This window comes from Moschus berezovskii, chromosome 26 (assembly GCF_049115385.1).
Source record: "Moschus berezovskii isolate FMDL1 chromosome 26, NW_MosBer_1.0, whole genome shotgun sequence".
Taxonomy (NCBI): Eukaryota; Metazoa; Chordata; class Mammalia; order Artiodactyla; family Moschidae; genus Moschus; species Moschus berezovskii.
In genome coordinates, this window is record NC_142485.1 from 3,473,365 (window position 1) to 3,498,571 (window position 25,207).

Sequence of the window (25,207 nt, forward strand, 5' to 3'; positions counted from 1 at the left end):
CCTTTTGCAGGAATACCCTCAGGTGATGCTGTCCTTCTCAAGGCACCGTGTCCATCTGTCCCCTTAACTGGCAGCATCTACTTTTTTGATATTTATTTATTTGCTTTGGATCTTTAGTTGTGGCATGTGGGAGCTAGTTCCCCGACCAGGGGTCAAACCCTGATCCCCTGTATTAGGAGCAGAGTCTTAGCCACTGGGCTACGTGGGACATGCCCTCCCCTGTTTAGGGAGAATATAAAGCCATATATATATATATGATTTAAGATAGTCACTGCCTTCGAAGAGCTCCTTGTTTGTTGGGGTGACAAGCCTGGATTACATTTGCACCAACCTAGTATCGCCACATGAGAAGTGGGCTCTCGTGGAGAAGTAACTAACTCCAGCCACAGTAGAAGGAGCTGTGGGGTCCAGAGTGGAGCTTCATACCCATTCATTACATGTTTTAAAAGAACAATCAATGCTGTGCACTAACAGAGCCAAGCTGAGCTCAGCAGAGGAGCAAACTGCAGGATGGTTTTCTGTGGGTTTTTTGGCCACACTGTGTGGCGTGACGGATCTTAGTTCCAGAACTTGACCCTGTGCCCCCTGCATGGGGCAGCCTGGAGTCTTAACCACTGGACCACCAGGGAAGGCCCCCCACCCTCATGTATTCCTTTCAAATCCTGTGTGCTGTGCTGAGTCGCTCAGTCTGACCCATGGGCTGTATCCCACCAGGCTTCTCTGTCCGTGGATTCTCCAGGCAAGAATAACACTGCAGTGGGTAGCCTTTCCAGTCTCCAGGGGATCTTCCTGACCCAGGGATAGAACGCGGGTCTCCCACATTACAGGCGGATTCTTTACCATCTCAGCTTTAAATAATTTTAAAAGTATTTATATGTGTTTAAAAAAAAAAAGGTTCAACACTCAGTAACTGTGAGAGAGGGCAGGGAACGATTTAACCATCTGAGCGATAGTTATTTAACCAAAAAAAAGAAAGTGGTGAGAAATACTAATTATAAATCGGCCAATGCTGCCACCATGTAAGTTTTGTATCTTATATGCTGTAGTTCTTGCCTTGCAGTCACTGAACTGAGCCAATTGAGTTTAAATTCACTGAAGCGCATCATCTTAAAAAATATTCAAGATAACTACTAGACCTTTTATTTTGTTGTGTTGTTGTACCACTTATCTCATATTTAAAACCAATAGTTAACTGCTTTCATGGTTGAAATGACTGAGTAGCTTGCTTCTTACTTTCCAAGTAGTTATGGTAATTCTGACTCATTCAGAATGGAAGCTTTACTAGTGTTTAGCAGCTTCCTAAAGAAGGAAGAACCAGTTTGAACGTATTTACACCACCTACTCAATTCATGCTAAACATTATTTCAACGAAGTTAAATCATACATTTTGTTCCGTTTAGCAAGATCTCCACCAGATGAAGTTTAGCTTAACTCAGTACCCCAACTGTTTACTGTTTGTGGTCCAGTCTGGACACGTGTGAGGTGTCACTTGGAACCCTAGACGTGAGACGATGAGAAGTCTGCATAAGGTGACCCAGGATGACCGCTTCTGAGAAAGGTGAAAGGTGAGCAGACCTACTCGGTCATCTGCACACAGCCAAGCTTTATTCAAGCACAACGTGACGCAAAGAGCACAGGTGCCCGGTTCAGGGACAAGTTTCAAACAGGGAGGGTGCAAATACATGACTTCAAATCAGGCAGTACAACTTGGCCCAAGTAACTTGACGATAATGGAAAGTGCATCAGAGGTTTCCTAAGGACCAAGGCAGACACGAACGGCCTAGCTTGAACGCAGTGGACACCTAGAGGCGGTCCCGACTGCCGGACACTGGCGCGCCTGAAGTTCTAGTTCTCGGAGCTCGAGTTCCCTTTGCTTTTCCTGCCAGGCAGAGGGAAGCTGGATTTGCTCTGGGGCTGCGAGAGCTTGCTGGCCAGCAGGGTGAAGGGCTCGATGAGCGTCCTGCGGTCCGTGACCGTCACCTCCCACAGGCGCACCTTCTCGCTCCGGGCCCACTGCTGCGCCACCTCGGCGTCCACCTGCCTCTGCTCCGAAAGGTCGATCTTGTTCCCGAGAACAACGATCGCCACCTGGAGGAGGGACGGAGGGAAAGGTCACACTTTGCCGCGTCAGCTCCCAGACCAAATGGAGAAGCAAGGCTGTACGTGTAACAAACCGCCTCATCGAGACCGCTTCTCAGACGCACCTCACAGCTTCCTGTGCGCATTTTGTTAAACAGGAATGCGCTGCGGGCTGCCGTGAGACACTCTAACAGGTGAAACACTTGCGGTGTGACGGGAAGGTGGACGGGAAATCAACGCCTGGGGTACAGATAACAGCCTGACCCAATGTGCCGGCAGCTCAGGTCAGCTCTGACCTGCTGTCTGGGAAATCTGCGAGATGGCCTTGAAGACACAACAGGGCGCCCGGGGCGGGGAGAGGGCTGCACCCGGGGAGCTGACTCAGTCCACTCCACTCACGTTCATCCAAATCACAGCAGAGCGCCTGCGGCAGGCACCGAAGCACCTGCTGAGCACGTGCCCCAGCGCGAGCGAGCCTTCACTCAGAGCGGAACACGCCACGCTGGGCACCCGGGCCACGCGAGCAGCAGTCACAGGGCAGTCAAAGCCGGGGGCTGAGAGCCCTGCGGAGCCGACTCAGGCCGGAGGTGGGGAGGCGGCGCGGGGACAGCGCGGAACCACGGCTGCCCCGCCGTCGGAGGCGCTCTGTGGCCGTCCGGCGGGACGGAGCAGCGCCCGGAGCCGGGCTTCTGGTGGGTCTGTAAGGCCTGCTTCTCAGCAGGAGCCGCCCGCCCGGCGCGCCCCCGCCACGAGCTCAGCTGCGCCGGTCCTTGCCGCCCGCAGAGGCGGTGCGCTTTGCCCGCAGACGTCCCCGGGGCCGGCGGGACAGGCCCTGGCCCTGCGGGGCCGGCGGCGGGGATGCGGCCTCTCGGCTCCGCGCAGCCCGCGTCCTGCCCGTCCCCGGCGCTCATCGCCGAGCGGCGCCTGGTCACCCCGCTCCGGGCCCCCTCAGCCGAGGTTCCCCTGGTCCGCCCCTGACTCCCCGACCACCCCCGGTAACTAGAACCGATTGTTCTGAACGGCCCGTGTTGGCTGAGCTGGGTCTTCGCTGCTCCGGGCCTCTCCGCGCGGGGGCTTCTCTACCGCGGCGGCCAGGTTGCAGAGCACAGGCTCAGGACTTGCGGGGCACGGGCGCAGCTGCTCCAGCGCATCTTCCTAGATCAGGGATCGAACACTTGTCTCCTTCACCGACAGGCAGAGTGAGTCTTGACAACCGAGCCCACCAGGGAAGCCCCAAGTTGAACTCAGCTGCACTCTGTGCCAACAGCATCTACTTCACGTGGCTGGAGAACCACCTGCCGGCGGGACCCTGTGCGCTGCGGCCCCCAGTGGGCGCGCTCCCCTCACGCCCCCTCAGCGCAGGGCCTCGTCCCGCGGCCTCCACGGTGCCGCTGACTCTCCCTCTCCAGCAGGAAGACAGAGGCAACGGGGAAGGGACCTTCCGTGTCCTTCCACCACCGCACCCAACCGCCCTCCGCACCCTCCAGGATAGGGTGTCGCTCCACCAACCATACCCTCGCTCCTACACACAAACAACCCTCTCACCTGAGACACAAAGCCGCCTCAGCATCCTTCTCCAGCTCCTGCCCCCTGTGCTGTGCGCCGTCATTTCAGTCCTGACTGTGCGACCCCACGGACTGCAGCCCACCAGGCTCCTGTGTCCATGGGGTTCTCCAGGCCAGAAGCCTGCGGTGGGCTGCCATGTCCTTCTCCAAGGGATCTTCCCCACCCAGGATCGAACCCGCGTCTCCTGTGTCTCCTACACTGGCAGGAGGGTTCTTGACCACTGCACCCCTCGGAAACCCTGCTTCCTCTATGGGACAGGAGAAGCCCATCTACAGACCCAGGCAAATCCCACCCGCCACAGAGCAGCTGCGCCTGCACGCCCCAGGGCCGGCTCCACAGGAGAAGCCCAGTGAGAAGGCTGCGCCGCAACTACAAAGCTGTGACTACAGCAAGCCTGTGCAGCGTCAAGACCCAGCACAGGCAGGAATAAATGAATAAAAAAGACCAAAATAATGCCATCTGCAGCAACATGGATGGACCTAGAGACTGTCATAACAACGGAAGTAAGTCTGAAGACGACAAATACCACAGGAAATCATTTATATGTGAAATCTAAAATATGACACAGATGAACCTAACACAGAAGCAGGCTCACGGAGAACAGACCTGTGGCTGTCGAGGGGAGACGGCTGGGGGAGGGATGGAGTGGGGGTCGGGGTCCACAAATAGGAGCCTTCATATGCAGAACAGAGAAACAAGGTCCTGCCGTACAGCAATACGTTACAAACTACAGTTCCACCTCTGTCAGCATTCTTGAAATGACAAGGTTACAGAAATGGAGAACAGGTGAGTCAGTGACGAAGGAGGGAGGGCTGGGCGGGGAAAGGGGTGCACATAAGGGGTCCTGCTGCTGCTGCTCAGTCGCTTCAGTCGTCTCCAACTGCGACCCCATAGACGGCAGCCCACCAGGCTCCCCCGTCCCTGGGATCCTCCAGGCAAGAACACTGGAGTGGGTTGCCATGTCCTTCTCCAGTGCATGAAAGGGAAAAGTGAAAGTGAAGTCGCTCAGTTGTATCCGACTCTTAGTGCATGGACTGCAGCCCACCAGGCTCCTCCGCCCGTGGGGTTCTCCAGGCAAGAGTGCTGGAGTGGGGCGCCAGTGCCTTCTCCAATGCACGCATGCATGGTAAGTTGCTTCAGTCGTGTCTGACTCTGTGCGACCCCACAGACAGCAGCCCACCATGCTCCTCCATCCACGGGATTTCCCAGGCAAGAACACTGGCGTGGGTCGCTGTCTACTTCTCCTGAGGGACCCCTGCAGTCCTGGGAAGGCCCCCGGCTGCATCAACGTCCGTGTCTCGGCTGTGTTCTCTACGATGCTGCTGCTGTCCTTTAATCACTCAGTCGTACCTGACTCTCTGTGACCCCATTATTTGCAGCCCACCAGGCTGCCCACGGAATTCGCCAGGCGAGAATACTGGAGTGGATTACCATGTCCTCCTTCAGGGGATCTTCCCGACTCGGGGATCAAACCCGTGTCACCTGCCATTTCAGGCAGATTCTTGACCACTGAGCCACAGGGAAGCCCTATGCTACAGTAGTTTGGCAGGATGTTACCAGCACTGGGGGAAACTGGGTGAGGGGTCTCTGCGATTTCTTAAAATTGCATGTGAATCTACAATCATCTCAAAACTAAAAGTCTGACATGAAAAAATACATAAAAATTAGGTTAAGACCATCCAGTGCTGTTAACAGGTTCAGGCCATGCTTCCCTAGGCACTGAGAAGGTGGTCTTGACTTGGAGAAAAACCTGCAACAAGAGAGCTCCAGGCAGGGGAACCAGTGACTGAGAAGGACCTCTGAGGGGACTAAACTATCCTGCTGAAACATTTTCCAGAAAGTAGACCCCTGGAGTGTCACTGGGGAACAGGGGCAGGGGAACAAGGCTGTGTTTACAGACATGGGCCAGATCATCGGAGACCTCATAGACGGTAATAAGAATCTTATTTTCAAGTGGTAAATCAATAGAAACCAGTAACTATTCATTTTTTCCCATTTCTTTCCTTTTTTTTTTTCCCCTTTTTATGGCTGAAGACAATCCCATTTATCCAAGGAGACAATAAAAAGCCCTAGGAAACAGTGGTCCCAAATGATATGAAATGAACTATGCATGTGGGAGACGGAGTCATTAAAGTTCAACTTTACACGGAAACCAGCAAAGGCAGAGTCAAGTGCGGGTCCTGGTTGAACCCAGTCCGTCCTGATTTCCTGGGCTAAGAAAACAAAGTCATGACCATTACAGATAACTATGAATACAACTGAATACTTTTAAAACATTTTAATTGTCCAGAAGTCCATGCTACAATTTACACAGAATTCACAGTTGGCTGTTTTTGTTAACAGCCCCACTTACCTCTTTTTTATCTTTGAACTTATCAATCTCCTTCTTCAGAAGCTCCACTCTTTGAAAGGACTCGAGGTTGTTCACACTGTACACAAGAACAAAGCCGTCGGCAAATGAGAAATAATGCTTGGGCAGCTCTACGCCTTCCTGAAGGCCTCTGGTGTCGTACAGATGGAGCTGCTCCTTGACGCCTCGGTCCGTCTCCACCGACGCCATGTACACGTCCTCCATCGTCTCACAGTCCTCTATTCCTGGCAGGAAAGACACGTTATTACTTTTCAAACCGTTACTGAATCGGTTACAACACTGCCTCTGCTTTTTGGCTGCCTGGCATGTAGGATCTCAGCTCCCCGACTAGGGACTGAACTCGCAGCCCCTGCACCTGAAGGCGGAGTCTCAACCACTGGACCACCAGGGAGCCCCCAGAAATTACTTTTGTACATATAAATATCAAATCATTACATTATTCATCTGAAACGAGTAATATCAACTTTATCTCCATTTTTTAAAAAACCTATTACTTTTTTGACAACTCTGTCAATTTTTGAATATTTTGTAATTGTGTACAAGTTGGCTTTCTAGGTTCCTTATTTACTATACCCAAGAATCATATTTCCACTAACTTATTTAAAATGAAAAGTAGGTAAGATTCTTTCTTCCATGTAGGAATATTTAGGAATAAAAGATATATATATATATTTCCATATAGGAATAAAAAGTAAAAATTTGGCAATGAGATTTACTATTACTTATTTTTAAAAAGTAACTTACAAGAGTCAGAGAATTTAATATCTAAAATGGAAATTAAAGTCTGAGTTTTAAAGTAGTTTCAACAACTAGAGTGGCCCTGTTTTCTTCTTCATCAGAGTCAAGGACAGGACTTGGGTAATCTTGATTTTTCTCTGTACAACTTCCACTATTTCCAGGGTCTGTTTAAAGGACTCAAAAATGTACATATCCAGTCTGGGTCTAAGCACCAGGCCTTAATTCCCAAGTACCTACTGTGCACTTCTGTGTGACGGCTTCCACGGCCTTCACACGAACAAGACTTGCTACCCTTCCACCCACACCTGTCCCTGCTCCCTGCTTTGTCCCGTGATCGCCATCCGTCTGCTCAGTCTCCGGTGTTCTCCCTGAACTAAAGACGTATGGGTGAACGTGAAAGTTAGTCACTCAGTCGGGTCCGACTCTGTGACCCCGTGGACTGCAGCCCACCAGGCTCCTCTGTCCGTGGGATTCTCCAGGCAAGAATTCTGGAGAGGCCTGCCATTTCCTTCTCCAGCGGATCTTCCCAACCCAGGGATCAAACCCAGGTCACCTGCATTGCAGGCAGATGCTTTACCTGGTGAACGTGGTCCCAAACCAGCCCGCTGACTGCTACGATCTCTGCTCAACCCACCGCCTGCTCCCGCTCCCCTGGCTTGTGCCCTTCTCCTGGACCACTACCAGCAGCTCAGGACACCTGGCCAACACCTCATCGTCTCCAGACTCTGCTGAAATGTCAGCTCTGCAGGTTTTCTTTGGATTATCCTTTATTCTCCACCCTGCACTTCCTGTGTCTTGCACAGGTAAGACCATTTCACCCGTCCATCTTTTCTTATCTGTACCCTCCAAACTGGAGGGTAAACTCCTCGAGAGCCAGGACTGTGGCTAATCTCTCTCCAGTTCTGAGGACCAACACATCGACTTATGGACAGAGAAAGTCCTCAGAGAACATCGAGTGGAATGCTGAATAAGTGAGCTCACGCCTGGTGCCCCAGTTTCATCCCCTGCTCGCGGCATGCTGAGCCTTGAAACAGGCAGCTTACTCTGCTCCATCCGTGTGTGTTCTGTCTCTGCGACTTGCCCATAGTGTCCTTGAGAGAAACACCCATTCGGTGTACACGGCAAGTATTCAACAGCGGTTTGCTGACAAGGTTAGGATGAGAAGATGAACACTGAATTTCAATGACTAGCGCGAAAGGCAGTCCATGAAGACACAAACTTGGCAGGGCTTTGATTACAAAAAAATTTAAAAACAAAAACTACCACGACTTCGGTCACGGTGGATGTTTTATCCACCAAAAGCCAGTCTGGTTCCCTTCCTCCCATCAAGCTTATCCCTTTTGAGATTCTGTCATCCTATAAACCATGTGCAGTCAGACTCCTCGCCAGCTCTCCGGATCACCTCTCCCACTCCATGCTGCCCCATCCCTGCAGGAAACTAAGCTGCACTCAAGGCAAGGACAGAATAGATGCTGCCGGGACGGCAAACAGAGGGCACAGTGAAAACTGGCAAGTCAGTGACCTGCTCTCAAACTGTGGGGCCAGCTCTTTACCCTCGAGGCAGAGGAATCTGGGGAATCTGACCAGTGAAAAAGTTAAGAATCCTAAATATGCTAACTTCTCAGGAACTATTAATGACAAATGCCCCACCAAGGTCACCTTATAATGAAGCAAAGTCATGACTCCTACCCATGTGCTTAGAGCTTTAAATTAGCTTTTCCGTTCGCCATTCTTAATTACTAAGCAGACAACCAAGGGTTACCAGACCACTGAGAAAGAGACCAAAAGTCAGGAAAGAGCGCCTGAAAAGAAAGAGACTATGCAAAGAGAAGAAAACAACCAAAAAACTACCAAATATTACACTTAGAGAATAAGATAGTGCATTCGTGAAATAAGAATAGGATACTAAGAAATGAAAACTGAAAAAGATGAGGAAGATTCCCATAAAGTAGAACCAAACACTGAGAGACAGAAAGCAGGAGAGGAGAAATTTTAAACATCAGAGGGTTAGTCCAGAAGATCCAGCGTCCAAACAAAGAGACTTCCGGGACTTCCATGGAGGTCCAGTGGCTTAAGACTCGGCGCCTGCAAAGCAGGGGGTGACGGTTCGATCCCTGGTCAGGAATGAAGACCCCACATGCCATGCGGTGTGGTCAAGGCATTTAAAAAACAGCATGTAATCACAGAAAGACGTTAGATTCGGAAAACCACCTCAGTGTGTGTGTGCTCAGTCATGTCCGACTCTGCGACCCCACGGCCTGTAGCCCCCCAGGCTCCTCTGTCCATGGGATTCTCCAGGCCACAGTACTGGGGTGGGTTGCCATTTCCTCCTCCAGGGGATCTTCCCAACCCAGGGATTTTCTCGGGCATAGAGAGTCAGTCACAGGGTAATAGTGAACAGCTTTATTTGGAAGCCCAGGGTTACGACTGCACCAGGCACAGAGGGCAGTCTGAGGCTGTCATCGCCCAGCGCCCCATTTCACTGTGAAACATTTTTAACCCAAAAAAGGACTGGAACATGTGCTCCAGCAAAAGAAGGGCGTGAACAAAAGATGACACAAGGTCCAGAAATGGGAAGTGAGACCCAGAGCGAAGGAAGGAGCCAAGGGAAGTGCTACGGAGACAGCGGTGCAGCAGGCCCTGCGGACGCCAGCTCCCAGAAGGTCTCACCAAGTGTGCGTGTGTGCTGGGGGCGTATCTGATACCGCAGAGCTCACAGAAAACAGAGACATCTGGACAGGCATAAGAACTAGGTAAAGGTATAAACAAACTAAAGAAATGATAAACAGGGCAAATATTAGCCTCCACAAATAGAAGAAGAAAGAAGGGAGACACAGTGCATGGCAGTGCTCAGCTGAGGACATCCACATGGGCCAGCAGTTCGCAGTGTGTGGTCTGACAGGGATCGCTCGAGGCCTCCTGCCAGGGACCCACGCAGGCCAAGAGTCAGACACCAGCGAGCAGCTGAACACAACACGGGCGGCACTGCTTTCGGGGCAGTGCTGAGGCGGTCACCATTGCACTTGTTGACCTCTGCTGATGACGCAAAAGGAACGGTGACTGAAACCAGCGTCGGCTCAGGGCAGATCCAGGCAGGGCACCGACTGTGTTAGTGGCTGAACTCCCCACCCCCTCCGATTGCAGTTTAAAAAGAAACAGTCAATTTCATTTAAGAATGTCCTTGACACAGCAGGAAAAATTAGCAAACTTACTGAATCCCAGTCTTTGACTCTGTATCTTTATCTTTTCAATATTCCATGTGGTTAATGGGAAGTCTGCATTAAGTGTTTCACTTAATGAAGAATGGTGACTGGAGGGAAAGTTCTTGTGTCCGAGTTGCAAGCTGAACTAGGCTTTCTTTTTTAAAAAAAATAACACCAAAAAAACCATGGGTTTTTTGGGTATCTGACAGACATTTTCTCAAAGATGAATAAACAGAGTCTGTCGTTGCAAGGAAAATAACTGACAATATGTGTGGTTAATGATAAAATTTGTGAGCTTTCAAGCAAAAAGCAGAATTTATCCATTGGCATAAACTTGATAGCCTCCCAGATTGGTGATGACATTAACAAATGTTATTCAGAAGACCTGCTTATCTGAGTTAACCAGTATTTTCCAAATGACCCATTCATGATCAAAAACCATGCTTGGGTAAAAAACCCATTTGATGTGCAAGACAGATCAATGTGATTTTAATGTACAAGCTCACTGACGTGGCTTCAGGGTTCACACTGCATACCATCAATGACAGAGTTTTAGTGAGATACCAAAGGAGCAAATCCTGAACGATCTGCAGAGCTGTTAAAACACTCCTGCCTTTCTCAACCACATACTTGTGTGCGGCCAGATGTCCTTCACGGATGTCAACTAAAACAACACACAACAGCAGGCTGAACGCAGACACAATGGGTTATGATAATCCGGCCGCCTTCAGCTGGGCTGGACATTCAATTTTCAGAAATGTAACTCAACAACTCTTCTCACTAAATTGTTTTTGAAAGTATAATTATTTTTCATAAAAATGTGTTCTTAGCATGTAATAAATTTAATGTTCTTACTTTAAGTATTACATTTAAAATTTTCCTCAGTTTTAATTTCTAATATAATAGAAATGTCGTTAAGACACAGCCTACAGAAACAAAAGCTGTGGGGGTTTTGACAGGATAAAGAGATTCTTTTTTCCCCCTTGGGCATAATTTGTTTTTTGTACAAAATTAGAATCTGAGGGTAAAAAATTCAGAAATGTTAGTGCTGCATTTATGACAGGAGTGATGGTTTTGGGGAAATCAAAAGGTTTTCGGAATTTCTGACACAGGCATCGTAATAAAAACCGAGTGTGGAGTTAACCAAAGCTGTTAAATATTATTCTGGGAAGAAGAGAATCAGAGCTCATCAAAATGGCTAATGAAAATAAGACAGAAATGCGCTCCAGGGTTCTTGCCACTGACAAACACTTCAAAGATCGTGATTCTACCCAAGAAAAGCCTCATTTAATTCTGTAGTGTCTATGACCTCCTTAAAGCCAGAGCGGCCGCGTCATAGCCTGGGTCACAGAGGAAGTACAGAACAGTTTTTAACTCAGTGAATGGATAAGTGAATGAGATAATCCAATTCACAAAAGTAGGTCATACTGCAGCTGTCTCTTCCATTCTTAAAACCCATTCAGCGGTATTGGAAAGTCGTGCGTGGAATGAGAGGTCAATGTATCCTCAAGCCAGTGAGTCTGTGACTCCAAGACTGCTATTCATGACGTAAATAACCTACTGGAAACCACAGACGACACTGTCCTGCCTGTCATAACTCCTGTTCCAGCAGAGTAAGTGCCAGCACCCGTGAATGTCGACAACATAAAAACGTGTTCTCCTTGCCCCTACATCCCCCTTCCTTCTCTGTCGACTTCCGCAACCCTTCCGTTCCCTCTAGACGACACCTCACCCATCTCTAGGTCAGCGCGGCCAACCAAAGATCCCAACCAGTTCCCAGAGCCTACGGAGAAACTAGAGAAAAAAAATCTTACCAATTGTATGATTCCCATAAAGGAGCTGCTCCAAAATCGCCGTTTTCCCCACAGATAGCAAGCCACAGACCACCACCTTGCAGCCTTTCCCCATCTTCTCTTCGGAGATCGCTGTGAAGAGAAAAGATCTTTAAAAGAAAGAAAGAAAAAAATCCTTTCCTTTTTTTATGTTTAGATGTAATTAGTAATATGTACACAGGGGGATACTGGGTATTGCAAGTATAAAAAAAGAAATACAGAATAAAGTCTATTCTTCCAAACCCCATTCCCTGGTTCCCACATGCTCCTTTAGAGCAATCAGGTTCCATATATATCCCTGCAGAGGTAACATGGAGAAGCGCAAGAATGCACGTATAAACACACTTGTTTTCAGAAAGAATAGACACATCTTATATAAAGACTATTTCAATACTAATTAAAGTCTACAGCAAGCTGAACAGAATCCTAGATAAATCCAATCCTTGAAAGACTGCCTGCTCATCAATGTCTACCTGGAGAAACAAGCATTTAAGTAAAACTTTAAGGAGCCATGAAGATAAAAATTTGGATAGAGAATGGACGTCATTTTTTAAAAGAAGCATTAACACCATTGATGCCAATGTTAGTCTTTTCTCAGGAGAGGGAGACACTGGATTTGGGGCTGTCTTAGTCACAATTTTTTCTGAGTCACGGTTCTTCATGCTAGAAAAATTGCTCAGGCACTTTAAACCGAAAGAAAAGGAAAACTTACTCCTCCTTGCTTCCTCACACATCAAGGAAGAGAGAGATCAGGTAACATTTTATTGAATTTTCCTCAAGGTTTTTTTTATCTTCTAGAAGGCAAGGTAACAGAAGACAAGGCAGAAACGGAAAAAAGACTCATTAACTACAACAAAACAGCCTGCTAAGAGAATTTAGATTTCCACATTGCCTTTTGTCACCTTCCAACACGAACCTTAATCATCATGTCCTCCAGTTCTCTTACCTAGAAGTGTGGAGGGGCTTCCCAGGGGGCTCAGTGGTAAAGAACCCACTTGCCACCGCAGGAGATGTGGGTCCAATCTTTGGGCTGGGAAGATCCTCTGGAGCAGGAAATGCAACCTACTCTAGTATCCCTGCCTGGGAAATCCCATGAACAGAGAAACCTAGAGGGCTACAGTCCATGGGGTCACAAGAAGTGGACATAACTGAGTGACTAAATAACAAAAACAGAAGTGTGGAACATGCAGTAACTCCGTCAAGGCAGAAAACAACAAAAATGTTCAAATAAGCATTCAACAGAAGAGACCTGTGGACATCTCTCTATATGCATGTTGCACACCACTTGTTTTTAACCAAGACCTAAAACACTAAGCGAAAAAGAACTTTCCATCAGCCTTCTGCACTTTCTCAAAGTCTGCAGTGATCTTCCCAAGTGGCACTCGTGGTAAAGAATCCACCTGACAACGTAGGAGACGCAAGAGATAAGGGTTCGACCCCTGAGTCAGGAAGATCCCTCTGGTCTTCTTGCCTGGGAAATTCCACGCAAAGAGCCTGGCAGGCTATAGTCCACAGGGCTGCAAAGAGTCAGACAACTGAGCACGCACAAGACGCAGAACCGATTTCCGGTATTAGTGTCAAGTGTACAAAGTGACTGACAGTGTTGATCCATTACACTCCACTTACAGTTATTATGAGCTACTGGCTATACTCCCCGTGCTGCACAACATATCCTTTTCAATGACTTGTATTCACGGGAGTCGTATAAACGTTGGTCCTCTCAGCCCCCACCCCTACGTTGCCCCTGCCCCTGCCCCCTCGCCATGGTGGCCGCCAGCTCGCCCTCTGCATCTGTGAGTTTGCGTCTTCCCTGTGAACTCACTAGTCTGGTTTTTTCAATTCCACGTTAGTGGTAACATACAGTACTTGTCCTCATCTCTTATTTCAGTAAGCCTAATGCCCTCCAGGTCCACCCGTGCTGTGGTAAATGGCACAATGCCCTTCTTGTTTACGGCTGAGTGATGTTCACTGTGCGTGTGTACCATGTCTACTTTACCCACTCATCTCTGGATGAACACTGGTTGCTTCCATATTTCGGCTGTTGTAAATAATGCTCCAGTGAACACTGTGGTATATGTATCTTTTCAAATTCGTGTTTTTGTTTTCTTGGGATATAAACCCGGGAGTGGAAATGCTGACTCCTATGGTAGTTCTGTTTTTAGTTTCTGAGAAACCTCCACACTGTTCTCTGCAGTGGCCGCACCGGTTTACATTCCCACCAGCAGTGTAGGAGGGCCCTCTGTCCCCCTGTTCCTCACCAACATGTGCTATTTGTAGGCCTCTGATGACAGCCATTCTGATAAGGCGGTCTCTCACCGGGGCTCTGATTTGCATTTCTCTGATGATGAATGACGCTGAGCGTCTTTTCATGTGCCTCTTCGCCACCTGGATGTCTTCTTTGAAAAAGTGTCTATTGAGATCCGTCACTCATTTTTAAATTGGGTTGTTTGGTTTGTTTGATAATGAATTGTTATATTTTGGATATTAACCCTTATCAGTCATATTATTTGCAAATATTTTCTCCCGTTCAGTACGTTGTTTTCATTTTGTTAATGGTTTTCTTTGCTGAGCAAAATCGTTCAGGTTTAAACAGGTGCCATTTGTTTCTGTTTGCTTTTGTTTCCTCTGCCTTAGAAAACAGGGTCAAACATTGCTAACATTTATGTCCAAGTGTTCTGCCTCTGTTTTCTCAGAGCTTTACAGTTTTCAATCTTGCATCTTTAGTCTGTTTTGAGTTCATTTTTGTATACTGTGTTAGGGAATGTTTTAATTTCTATTATACGCAACTTTCCAGTTTTCCCAGCACCACTTACTGAAGAGACTTTTTTCCTCCATTGTATATATTCTTTCCTTTGTCTTAGATTGTTAAGGTCTACATCTATGTATAACCCAAATCAGCCACACACTGAAATATTTTAAAGCTACTATTATTATAGTGCAGTAATAACACAGTACTCATTTCCAGAGCAGTATGTTACATTTTACCAGTAGATAAATAATCATCACTTAGGTGATATAACCATTATTTCTTAGGTGGCATGCTCAGAATCTTTCTGATAAATCCTCCCAAGAATATTTATCACCTACTTCCAGGAGAACCACTTCTGTTAGGGGATTTTCTTTTCAATTTCAGAGTACTTGCAACAGAAGAATTCTCAGTCTGTCTTTATAAGGGCAGGGTTTGGTGTAACACTAATCATCGACAGTATGGTAACACCTATGTCAACGACTATGGCCTACATTAAAAGGTTTTCTACAGATACTTTTGAATTTGTGATTAATGTCATTTCCTCTATCATAGGATTCTACTCTCTATCTATACTGTGGTCTTCTTTAAGTTATACTACTGAATCTTTCAAAGGGTTTTTACTATTAGTTAAAATTTGGGACTTCCCTGGTGGTCTAGTAGCTAAGACTCTGTGCTCCCAATGCAGGAGCCCTGGGTTCGATCTCTGGTCAGGGAACTAGAACCCACATGCCACAACTAAAGTTCCCACATACTGCAACTAAGAGCTGGTGCAGCCAAATTTTTTTTAAAACAGGATTTGTATGCCAAGTGAGAATTATTTAAAAAAAAATAATAATAGTTAAAATTTAAAGAAAGTTGCCACCTAACGATGAGAGAAGAGAACAAGAAAGTGATGGCAGCACAAACTAATTCTGTTGTCAGAAAAGGTTGCTGCTGGAATCTAAATTTTGATTTTTCCACTATTTTCTATTGTTACTTCCCTTCCTCCAAAACATCTCAGCCCCACAGAATTTGTAAATACCAATCCTCACCTCTTCTCCCCTTACCGTTCAATCAAAAATGTCCCCCATTACCACATACTATACCAACCTTCAAAAAAAATTCAAATGCTTTAAAAGGGTTAGGTACATACTGTAGTTGAGGGAAGCTGCTGTTTTAAGAAAAAAAAAAAAGCACAATGATTAACAGCAACAGACCCTGTGAAAGGGAGGCAGGTATGAGTGCTAGGGATTGTAGAAAACTGAAAAAATGCTGAAATCGACAGACTCCTGAGAATTCCAGAAATCAAATATTCCTGAGACTCTTTGGAAGTAGTCTTAATTATCTGCTTTAAAAGTGGTACACTACAATTGTACTTTGATCACTTGTGACTGGCAGATAAAGTATGTTAAAAATATGCATTATTTTGTATTTATGTATAAGAAATTGCAGGAGTTATTTCAATACCTCAGAGGAAACTTCATCAAGGGCAAACAGCAAAAGAAACTAAAAAAGAGGTAATTCAAACACTAGAAAAGGATTTTAAGGTTTTTTAGGAAGGAAAGAAGGAAAGAAAGAAAATAGAACAGACTGTGGTAAATATTTTACACCACCAAAAAGAAAAGATGAGAATGTGATTACTTAAAACATACCTGAAACATTCTAGGTTCTTAGTTGTCTTCACACGGAAAATACTACTATTACATAAACCCGAAGATCAGTGACCTGCTTTACCATCAAATAAAAAATATGAATTCTGAGGCACAAACTACTGTGTGTAAAATAAATAAGTTATAAGGCTACACTGTACAGCACAGGGAATATAGCCAATATTTTCCAATAATTATAAATGGAATATAATTTAAAACTGCAAATCATTGCTCTACACCTGAAACATAATATTGTACGTCGACCATGCCTTTAAAAAATTCATCTCTTAAAAGTATGAATCCTTCAAAAAAATTAACATCTAAGGTAAGATTTTGAATGAATAACATTAAATACACACAAAAACACTTCATCTTCTATGCATGATCATGATGGTAGGGACTCTCATGACATAAAGGAAACTGTTCTCATGCTTATTTATATACACTCATATTTACAAACCAAAATTATTAAAAGCTTAGTTCTCTAAGAATTATAATATTTCATAATTCCCAAACATAATAGATATGCACCATTTCCTTCCAAATATAAAAGGAGATCATCTTCAATGCCCTAAATGGGCCCAGGAGTCACAGGAAGAGATGGGGTGGCCAAGCCGCTTAGTAAAACCAGGTTTTGAAAGGCTCCAGAGTAGACAGATGACCTCTAAGATTCCTTCTAACACTCTGAAGTTATGAGTGTGGAAGCTACTTACCCAGAAACCACATCAACACAAGGTTAACACCAAAAGCGGGAGCTAAGGATACTTGTACAGTCCCTACCCTAAGAAACTGCAGGACAATAAAATTCAATCTGGGATCTATGCGTCCCTGATACTCTGATGTATTAATAAATGACCAAGAAAATGTGCTCAACAGACAAAATCCAATACAGTTTTAAATACATATTGGTTTGCCTTAGGCTAATCAATAATGTGGCTAGAGAATAAAAATGTGATCTAATCCATTCAGTTGAAAACACTGAGCCCTGTCAGGATTCTCTTTTTGAAGAGCCACCGGACACAGCTGACAACCTTAAATTATCAGTACGGCTGTTCTAAGGAAATCATTCTAGTTTTAAAGTAAAACACAACTTTTTTTATGCAACCTGAAAAATATTAACACTGAAACACTGTTGACATTATAAAGAGATGTTATGGATCTTATAATGTAAGCAGAGCAGGAGGAAAATTTCTACTCCTGTGCATTGGTTTATGTAAACATAATGGATTGTGTGCAGTACTTCCACTTACCCATATATGAATACATTTTACTTACATAAATATATATTAAGAGTTTTGCAAACAACATTACACATAGTAAATACAATAAGCACATTCCAGCCTACCATTCTACTCATTCAGTAAATATTTACTGAGGGATGACCATAATGACAAGCATTAGGGATAAAGCAGAGGGCAAAACCAGAAATGATCACTGCCCTCAGAAATCTCAAAATCAATTTGCAATACCAATCCAAACCTTGAAAAATTACTACATGAGACACTGCAAATTAAGAAACAAAACTGCAAAACCTAATTAAGAAATTAGCAGTGATTAAATACATTCCCAGAATCCTCTTTCCAAATGATTCCAACTTTGCAATCAATAGTTCTTGACTAATGTTTCTCACAGCCCACATCTGATCCATCAGTAAACCTTCTACTTTGAAGGCATCTGTGGCTGGATCAGTTAGCGCCTCCATCACTAATGAAGTAGCCCAAGGCACCATCTTCTCTCACACGGTCTCTCAAAGATGTCTGTGTCATATTCCCCAAATCCGTGGGTATTCCACTTTACATGGGCTTCTAGGTTACAAGACTTCTGCGGTTGTGACTAAATTAAGAACCTGAGAGGGGGAGATCACCCTGGATTATCTGAGTGGCCCCAACGTCATCACAAGTGTCTTTACAAGGAGGGACAAGAGGGTCAGAAAGAGAGAGACAGAAATTTGAAGATGCTACAATGCTGGTTTTGCCAATGAAGGAGTAAGGAGCCAAGGAATGCAGGTGGCCTGTAGAAGCCGGAAAAGGAAGGAAATGCATTCTCCCCTAGAGCCTCTAAAAGAAAACACAGCCCAAGAGACAACCTGATTTTAGCCTAGTGAGATTTCTGACCTACAGAACTGTAAGACAACAAATGTGTACTGTTTTAAGTCTGTAAAGTTGCTGTAATTTGTTTCAGCAACAATAGAAAAATGAATACAGCTTCCTAACTGGCCACATTTTCCCTTCTTCCTTTTAACCTCAAAGGATGTTCTTTTCTTTTTTGGCTGCGCTTGCTTGTGGGATCGTTTAATAATTCTCCCCCAAGCAGGGACTGAAACCGGGCCATAGCATTGAAAGCACTGCAGAGCCAGAGAATTCCCCCAAACGATCCTTTTTAAAATGTAGGTCACATGAAGTCGCCCTTCTGCTTAAACCCTTCCAGCGGTTTCTAATCTCGGAAAGTCTGCAAACCCACAGTCCTCATAAGAACCTCCACCTCTTTGATGTCGCTTGCTCGTTTCCCCTGTGGCTAGATTCCAGCCACACGGCCTCTTCGCTGTTCTCGTATTAACGCAGGCACTCGCCAGCTTGGCACTGTTCCCTCTGTCTGAGATCGGGCCCCGGGGCTCAGGTCTTTCCTCCAATGTCACTCTGAAGATTCCGGCCGAAATTTCTACCCCCATCCCAATACCCCCTACCGCTTCGCTCCGTCAACGTCTGTCCTTAGCACTTACCACAGAATACAATATATGTATGTTGACTGCCCTATTCCAAGAAGCTAGAATCTTTGCCACGACCCCAGCCTTCTTCCCAGCAGCTGGGCGCACACGAAGCACTTCATAAATCAAAGCCCCTCTCAGGGCTTCTACAACGGTACCACTGCAACTAGGGAAGAAAACAAGCAAGATCGGAAACGGGGCTGGAAACTAACCAAACCCGTTAATTCAGACGACAAAGGCGTCTCCTACACCTTCGCCCCATTTCAACTTAAAATGGGTAAAAGCGTGAAGCCACTTCATTTCTCTAAAATGAAAATATTCTGGAGGGGCAAAAAAAAAAAAAAAAAAAGCCAGTAAACGTCAGTGAAGAACGCAACACAAAATATCCGCATTTTCTCGGCTTCCCCCACCCCCGAAAACGCTCGCACCTGCCGACCAGACTGTGGCAGATAAATAGGTTTTTTTTAAAAAAAAACCAAACCCGTGGTTCTGACGGAGCAAACCCAGGGCCAGAGCTGCACGCAGGAGAAGCGCCAGCCGGGCGGGCCCGTCCCCGCCCCGCGCCCCCGCAAGCCCTCTGGAGGAGAGCCCTCAGAGCGGGGCCTGCGACCCCCGCTGCTCCGGGAGGGCCGCCGCCGCCGCCGCGGAGCCCCCGCGCCTCCAGCGGCCCGCCGGCGGGCCCCGGCCTGTGCGCGCGCGCGCCCAGGGAGAGGGGGCGCCCGCAGCGCCCACCTGCCTCAGCCGCAGACGCTCGGCGGCCCGGACCTCGCCGCGGACGGTCGCCGCTGGCTCAGAGGCGCGCGTCCCGGGCAGCGGGGGGCGGGACCCTGAGGCAGGTCGCGCCCAATCCTGGCCGAACTCCGCCCGCCCGGGCTCGCTGCCAGAACTACATATCCCATGAGGCCCTGCGCCACCGCCGCTTTCCACCGGAAGGAGGCTCGCTGCCGTGGGGGGCGGAGCGCCAAAGGGATTGTGGGAGAAAGGTTCACTCCTTTCCGTCTGGCGGCAGCCATCAGGTAGGCAGTGTTAGGATATTGGCCGTTTCATCCGCCGCCGATCTCCCCTCACGTCGGCCATCCAGGCCTGGGGGCCCTGCGTCCTGGGAGTTTCTCCTGCCCCCTGCGCGGCGCGGGTTCGATTGAGATGGGGGGTAGCGCGGGAGCGGAGAGGCGGCCCCCTGGAGCGGCCTGGGGGGGATGCGGTGATGGCGGCGCGGACCCAAGCTGGGCCCGGGGCGCGGAGGAGAGGGAGGCGCGGGGGCTGAGGTGCGGCAAGCCGGGCCTCGGGCGTCCGAAAGCGAGGCCGGCGGGCCGGGAGGAGTAGGCGTCTTGACCCGCGCCTGCCTTGGGTCGGCGGGCGCTGAGGCGGGCGGCTGCCCGCGGCGCGCGTGCTGTCTGACGCCCGCGTGTCCCCAGGGTGAGCCGACATGGGCGCCTACAAGTACATCCAGGAGCTGTGGAGGAAGAAGCAGTCGGACGTGATGCGCTTCCTGCTGCGGGTGCGCTGCTGGCAGTACCGCCAGCTCTCGGCGCTGCACCGCGCCCCGCGCCCGACCCGGCCCGACAAGGCGCGCAGGCTGGGCTACAAGGCCAAACAAGGTGAGGGGGACCCCGGGGCGGGGGCGCAGACCGTCCGACGGCCGGGGACGCGCCTGGGGTGGCGGCGTGGGAGCCCCATCCCGGGGCCTGCAGCCTCACGGCCTCCCTGTCCTCCTCCACTCGAGTAGGCTATGTCATATACCGGATCCGTGTGCGCCGCGGGGGCCGCAAACGCCCAGTTCCTAAGGGTGCCACCTACGGCAAGCCTGTCCACCATGGTGTCAACCAGCTCAAGTTTGCTCGAAGCCTGCAGTCGGTTGCGGAGGTAAGAGACTTTTTGAGTGGCGCGCGTGTTGGTCACCTCCTGGAGGTGATGGAGAAGGATCTGGGTCGCTGTTGAGTGATTCATTTGTACCTGGATGAGCCCTGTTGTATTTGAAGTTTGGCTGGGTGATTTTTATTCTTGCTAACCTCAGTAAATCTTTTCCAACACCTAACTTAGGGAAAAAAATGCAAGACCGTTATAAAAGCAGTATTTCTTTAAAGACGACTCTCCATCGACATTAAAATTGGACACATGGGGAGATAAAGCCTTTTGTAAGGTGAAGAGAAATACATAACGTTGTGGTTTGGTTTGTAATGATAGAATTCACATTTTCTAAGACATAAATAGGTGGAATTCGGTTCTGACATGATACAGAAAAGGGTTTCTCGCCCATCTGCCCCCACCCTCCTCCCTGCTTAAGTGATAAAGAATCTGCCTGCAGTTTAGGAGCTGCAGGTTTGATCCCTGGGTCGGGAAGATCCCCTGGAGGATGAAATGGCAACCCTCTCCAGTATTCTTGCCTGAAAAATCCCATGGACGGAGGAGCCTGGTAGGCTGCAGTCCATGGGGTCACAAAAAGTTGTAAAGGCAAGGACTAAGCACAAACATGCAATCTAGTTGAGTTGCTGCCAGAATTTAGATTTCATTTGGGAATCTCCCATTGGTCATACAAATTAATGTGAGCCTGTGGAGCCTAAACTTTTAAAGGGCAGTTAAACATCTTAAAGAGGAAGTCTCCCCAGGTGTTACTGGTTATGAGTTGTCTTTCTTGGCTAGTAAATTAAGCTATGCTCTGTTGAAGAGGTTGGCCAACCTGGGCCTGTTGCCTGCCATAAGCTAAAAGTATTTTGTATTTTAAAAGGCATAGAAGACCATGCAAGAGACCTTTGTAGCCTTCAGAATTCTCTAAAGTTTGTTAACCCTTCTGTTGTACTAGAAAAGTGCGGGGTTCCATTATACTAAGTTTGGTTAGCTAGATATTAGTATTCACACCTTAATTGGTAAGAAGGTAATAAGAGAAAGGTTTCAAATAAGTATGTTTGTGTTATTTTCTAGTAAGTCTTCTACTTGGGGTCCCACCCTGGGGGGAGATGCTGAGTATTTGAGTAGTTTAAGTCAGAAGCCTTAGTCTCTTGTCTAGTGAATTTGCTGTCTAATTTGTTACTGGGATGTGTGGAAGGCTGACCTTGGGCCTTTGTTTCCTGTCCTAGGAGCGCGCTGGCCGCCACTGTGGGGCCCTGAGGGTCCTGAATTCCTACTGGGTTGGTGAAGATTCTACGTACAAATTCTTTGAGGTTATCCTCATTGATCCATTCCATAAAGCTATCAGAAGAAACCCTGACACCCAGTGGATCACCAAACCAGTCCACAAGCACAGGGAGATGCGGGGGCTGACGTCTGCAGGCAGAAAGAGCCGCGGCCTGGGCAAGGGCCACAAATTCCACCACACTATTGGTGGCTCTCGCCGTGCAGCTTGGAGAAGGCGCAATACTCTCCAGCTCCACCGCTACCGCTAATATACGTAATGTTTGTAAAGTTCTTACCTAATAAACAATTTAGGACGTTCTTGTCTGCTTAAAAGTGTTTTTTAATTTGTTGAAACTAGTTGTCTGCAGATTGCTTCATTGAATGCATTGTCAAATTATGAAAGTTAAAGTGCAATAATGTTTGAAGACTTATTGAAGTTACTTACACATATAAGTGTATATGAAGTGATGGTGTATCTTGTTAATAAGGGAAATGCCTTGTTTTTGCTTTATTAGGGAGTTGATGTGTCTGTTTAAAATGCTGTTTGGTACAATAGGTGTAAAATTCTGTAAAAGAGGAGTGCAGAAACTTAACCCTGTAGATTTGTTGATGCATGTGGTGAGACCTGCAGCTTTATTGGGGTGATGCAATGCTCTGCAGTTTTATGGAGTTTGGCAGGGACATTTTCAGTTGGATTTTTCTTGGAAATGTGAAGGGTGTCCTGATCCTTTCTCATGATCATATGCAGAAAAATAACGAAATTTTTGACTAGGGCCCACATTTAGGCTTAACCTAATACTACATTTGTGTAACTGCTGCTTCTGAAAGGCAAAAAGTAAAGTAATGACACCATTTTTAAGAGAATTGAATATTGAATAGACGTGTTGCAAAAGGGTTCTGACAAATGAATCAAATCCTGGTTTACCTAAATTGAATTGCCTTGGACTCCATGGTACCACTGAAGTTCATATAAAGCTTCTGGTTCAGGCTTTGGGATCTGTAGAATACTAAACTTTGTACAAAATGGTCATATTTACACTGGTGTCGATTAAAACTGATGGAAATTGAACATTAGATAAGTGAGGGGGGAGTTAATTAGCCCTAAGGTTTGCAAAGTGTGATGTTAAGATTGGGAGCTTGGTGTTCATCAGATCCCTTTCCAGTTTAGGACGATAGGAAAAACTTGGATCAAAAAGTTAAATGTTTTATCTATAGTATAAGTTTGTGACCATCATGAACTCTCTAAGCCACGTTAGGGGATGGGGGAAATAGGGGTGGTTATATTTAAAAGTATCATTGCTGAGTGTAATCTGTTCCCTTGGGTCAAGTCACTCCATTCTTAAAAGGCTATTGGGAAAACTCATCGTTGGTGTCAGTGCAAGTTGAGCTGGCCTCCAACGTAGTGTTGTCCACAGTTTCCCATCCCTGCTCGAACCAGCCTCACGGTTCCAGACTTGTTGGGCTGCCAGCTGTGGTTGCCCTTTCCACCTCATTCTGCTTGCTCATTCATGTCTTCCTGTAGACTAGGCTTCTGTTTCCCAGGGTGGATTTGAGTGTAGGAAATACAGAAGAGGAATTACCCCAATTCTTGGCTTGCTATCTTCATAAATAGTTTGATTTTGAAATTTAATCGCTGGTTTTCTTGAACCAGTTTTTCTTCAAGGGTCTTTACAAAGGCCCACTTAAGTGATTTCCAGAAAACAGGCTTGCAAAACCTTATAAGACCCAAATTCGTTCCAACTCAAAAAAATCTTAAACCATATTATTTTGTGTGTAGAGGTTGTTCAACTACATAATAACAGAATAAATGTATTAAACCAAAACAAATGGACCTTCTGTTATCTTTTGTCATTTAATACTAGCAGACTTCAACGCAAACCAACCTGCAAGAAGACACAACAAAATGATGGCAGAAACAGTCAACGATTTCAGGGGAGATGTATAGTACTTAGTTTTTCTTGCACTTCTTTGGTCTTTGCGTGAATTAGAAAAACTTGTTTGAAAGTTTTTTTCCAACTATTCACTTTGCCACTTGGGGAGGGCAGGTCAAAGGTCGGGGTTCCCTGTATTCAGATCACAGTCTGAATAGCTTCAATGGCCTTCCTTGCCCCGGCCTGTGGTCTCACTGCTGACCTCATTCTGGAATAGCTCATCCCACTCCTGGCACTTGTCAGGCACTCCAGTCTCTTTCTAATGCCTGTATTACAGGAACACTCAGCAGATAATACATGTCACCTCAGAAGCTTTCCCTGACAACCCTGTAAGTTGTACCCGTTGGAAAGATCAGCAGTTGGTTCAGATAAACCCCAATTGATTATTAGGATTTCGCTCAGCAGTAGGGCAGTTGGATTTTTACAACCCCAGAAGGTGGAGACTAGTCATTACGGAAGCAGACGAAGCAATTGCCCAAGGTCGCCCAGTGGCAGTCTGAATTACTAGCCTCTTAAAACATTTAAAGTTTGGTTATACGATACACTGACATGGCTGAAAGTTCAAAAAATAAAATTAAGGACTACAGTGGAAGTCTCGCTGCCTCTCCAGTTCCCATTCTGGAGGTAGTGTGATCAGTATGTTTTTACCATCAGGAGATAACTCATAAATACAATATATATGTATTTTTTCTTTTTTACCCAAATGGGTAGGATATTATACATTTGAATTTTTTTTTTCATGTAGTTACATATCTCTGAAGGTATCACTGACTCAATGGACATGCAAGCTCTGGGAGATGGTGAAGGATAGGGAAGCTTGGCATGCTGTAGTCCATGGGGTCGCAAAGAGTTGGACACAACCGAGTGACTGAACAACAACATATCTGAGCTTATTCTATACCAGTTCATCAAGAGCTTCCTTGTTCTTTTTTATGAGTGCACAGTATTTTGTCATATTGATGTACCGTAAGTTGTTTAATGTGACTTCTACTGATGAATATCTTTTTTTTCCAGTCTCTTTAAGAAGAAGTTTTTTGCATATATCTTCATTTATCTGTAGGATTCATTCCTAGAAGCAGAATGGAGGAGATAATATACAGTGTGTATATTACCGTATGATTCCATCTTTATGACATTGTGGAAAAAGCAAAATTACAGAGACAGTAAACAGTCACTCAGTCATGTCCTGAAATATTTCCTGAATATTTCCTTCCAATGAATATTCAGGACTCAATCAGTCCACTAGTTTGATTTCCTTGCAGTCCCAGGGACTCTTCAAGAAGAATCCTCCCCAA

The 25,207-nt window shown here is 46.6% G+C and overlaps 2 protein-coding genes across 3 annotated transcripts; one reads left to right on the plus strand and one right to left on the minus strand.

Annotated features, from left to right (window-relative positions):
- Positions 1-1,586: 1,586 nt before the first annotated feature.
- Positions 1,587-19,735, minus strand: NKIRAS1 (NFKB inhibitor interacting Ras like 1). 2 transcript variants are annotated; one of them, XM_055416760.2, is made up of 5 exons: positions 19,603-19,679; positions 18,886-19,036; positions 11,772-11,882; positions 5,999-6,240; positions 1,587-2,088 (listed from the first exon to the last, which is right to left on the minus strand). In XM_055416760.2, exons 3-5 carry the CDS (start codon positions 11,863-11,865, stop codon positions 1,846-1,848), a joined length of 579 nt encoding a protein of 192 aa, XP_055272735.1. In that variant the 5' UTR covers positions 11,866-11,882; positions 18,886-19,036; positions 19,603-19,679; the 3' UTR covers positions 1,587-1,845. The 2 variants fall into 2 exon arrangements, with proteins under 2 accessions (XP_055272735.1, XP_055272734.1); XM_055416759.2 differs by lacking the exon at positions 18,886-19,036 and having other exon boundaries at positions 19,603-19,735.
- A 69-nt stretch (positions 19,736-19,804) lies between these two features.
- On the plus strand, positions 19,805-22,314 carry RPL15 (ribosomal protein L15). The gene is made up of 4 exons (XM_055416755.2): positions 19,805-19,886; positions 20,286-20,468; positions 20,597-20,733; positions 21,945-22,314. The coding sequence occupies exons 2-4, from the start codon at positions 20,297-20,299 to the stop codon at positions 22,248-22,250; spliced, it is 615 nt and encodes a 204-aa protein (XP_055272730.1). The 5' UTR covers positions 19,805-19,886; positions 20,286-20,296; the 3' UTR covers positions 22,251-22,314.
- The last annotated feature ends 2,893 nt before the right edge of the window (positions 22,315-25,207 follow it).

What these genes read in the sequence shown, in the direction of transcription:
- RPL15 (XM_055416755.2), top strand. Translation starts at nt 20,297, where the DNA reads ATGGGCGCCTACAAGTACATCCAGGAGCTGTGGAGGAAGAAGCAGTCG. An exon ending in GGGCTACAAGGCCAAACAAG is followed by an intron (nt 20,469 to 20,596) that starts GTGAGGGGGACC and finishes CCACTCGAGTAG; the next exon opens with GCTATGTCATATACCGGATC. An exon ending in GCCTGCAGTCGGTTGCGGAG is followed by an intron (nt 20,734 to 21,944) that starts GTAAGAGACTTT and finishes TTCCTGTCCTAG; the next exon opens with GAGCGCGCTGGCCGCCACTG.
- NKIRAS1 (XM_055416759.2), bottom strand. Translation starts at nt 11,865, where the DNA reads ATGGGGAAAGGCTGCAAGGTGGTGGTCTGTGGCTTGCTATCTGTGGGG. An exon ending in TTATGGGAATCATACAATTG is followed by an intron (nt 6,241 to 11,771) that starts GTAAGATTTTTT and finishes CTTTCCTGCCAG; the next exon opens with GAATAGAGGACTGTGAGACG. An exon ending in AGTTCAAAGATAAAAAAGAG is followed by an intron (nt 2,089 to 5,998) that starts GTAAGTGGGGCT and finishes TCCCTCCTCCAG; the next exon opens with GTGGCGATCGTTGTTCTCGG.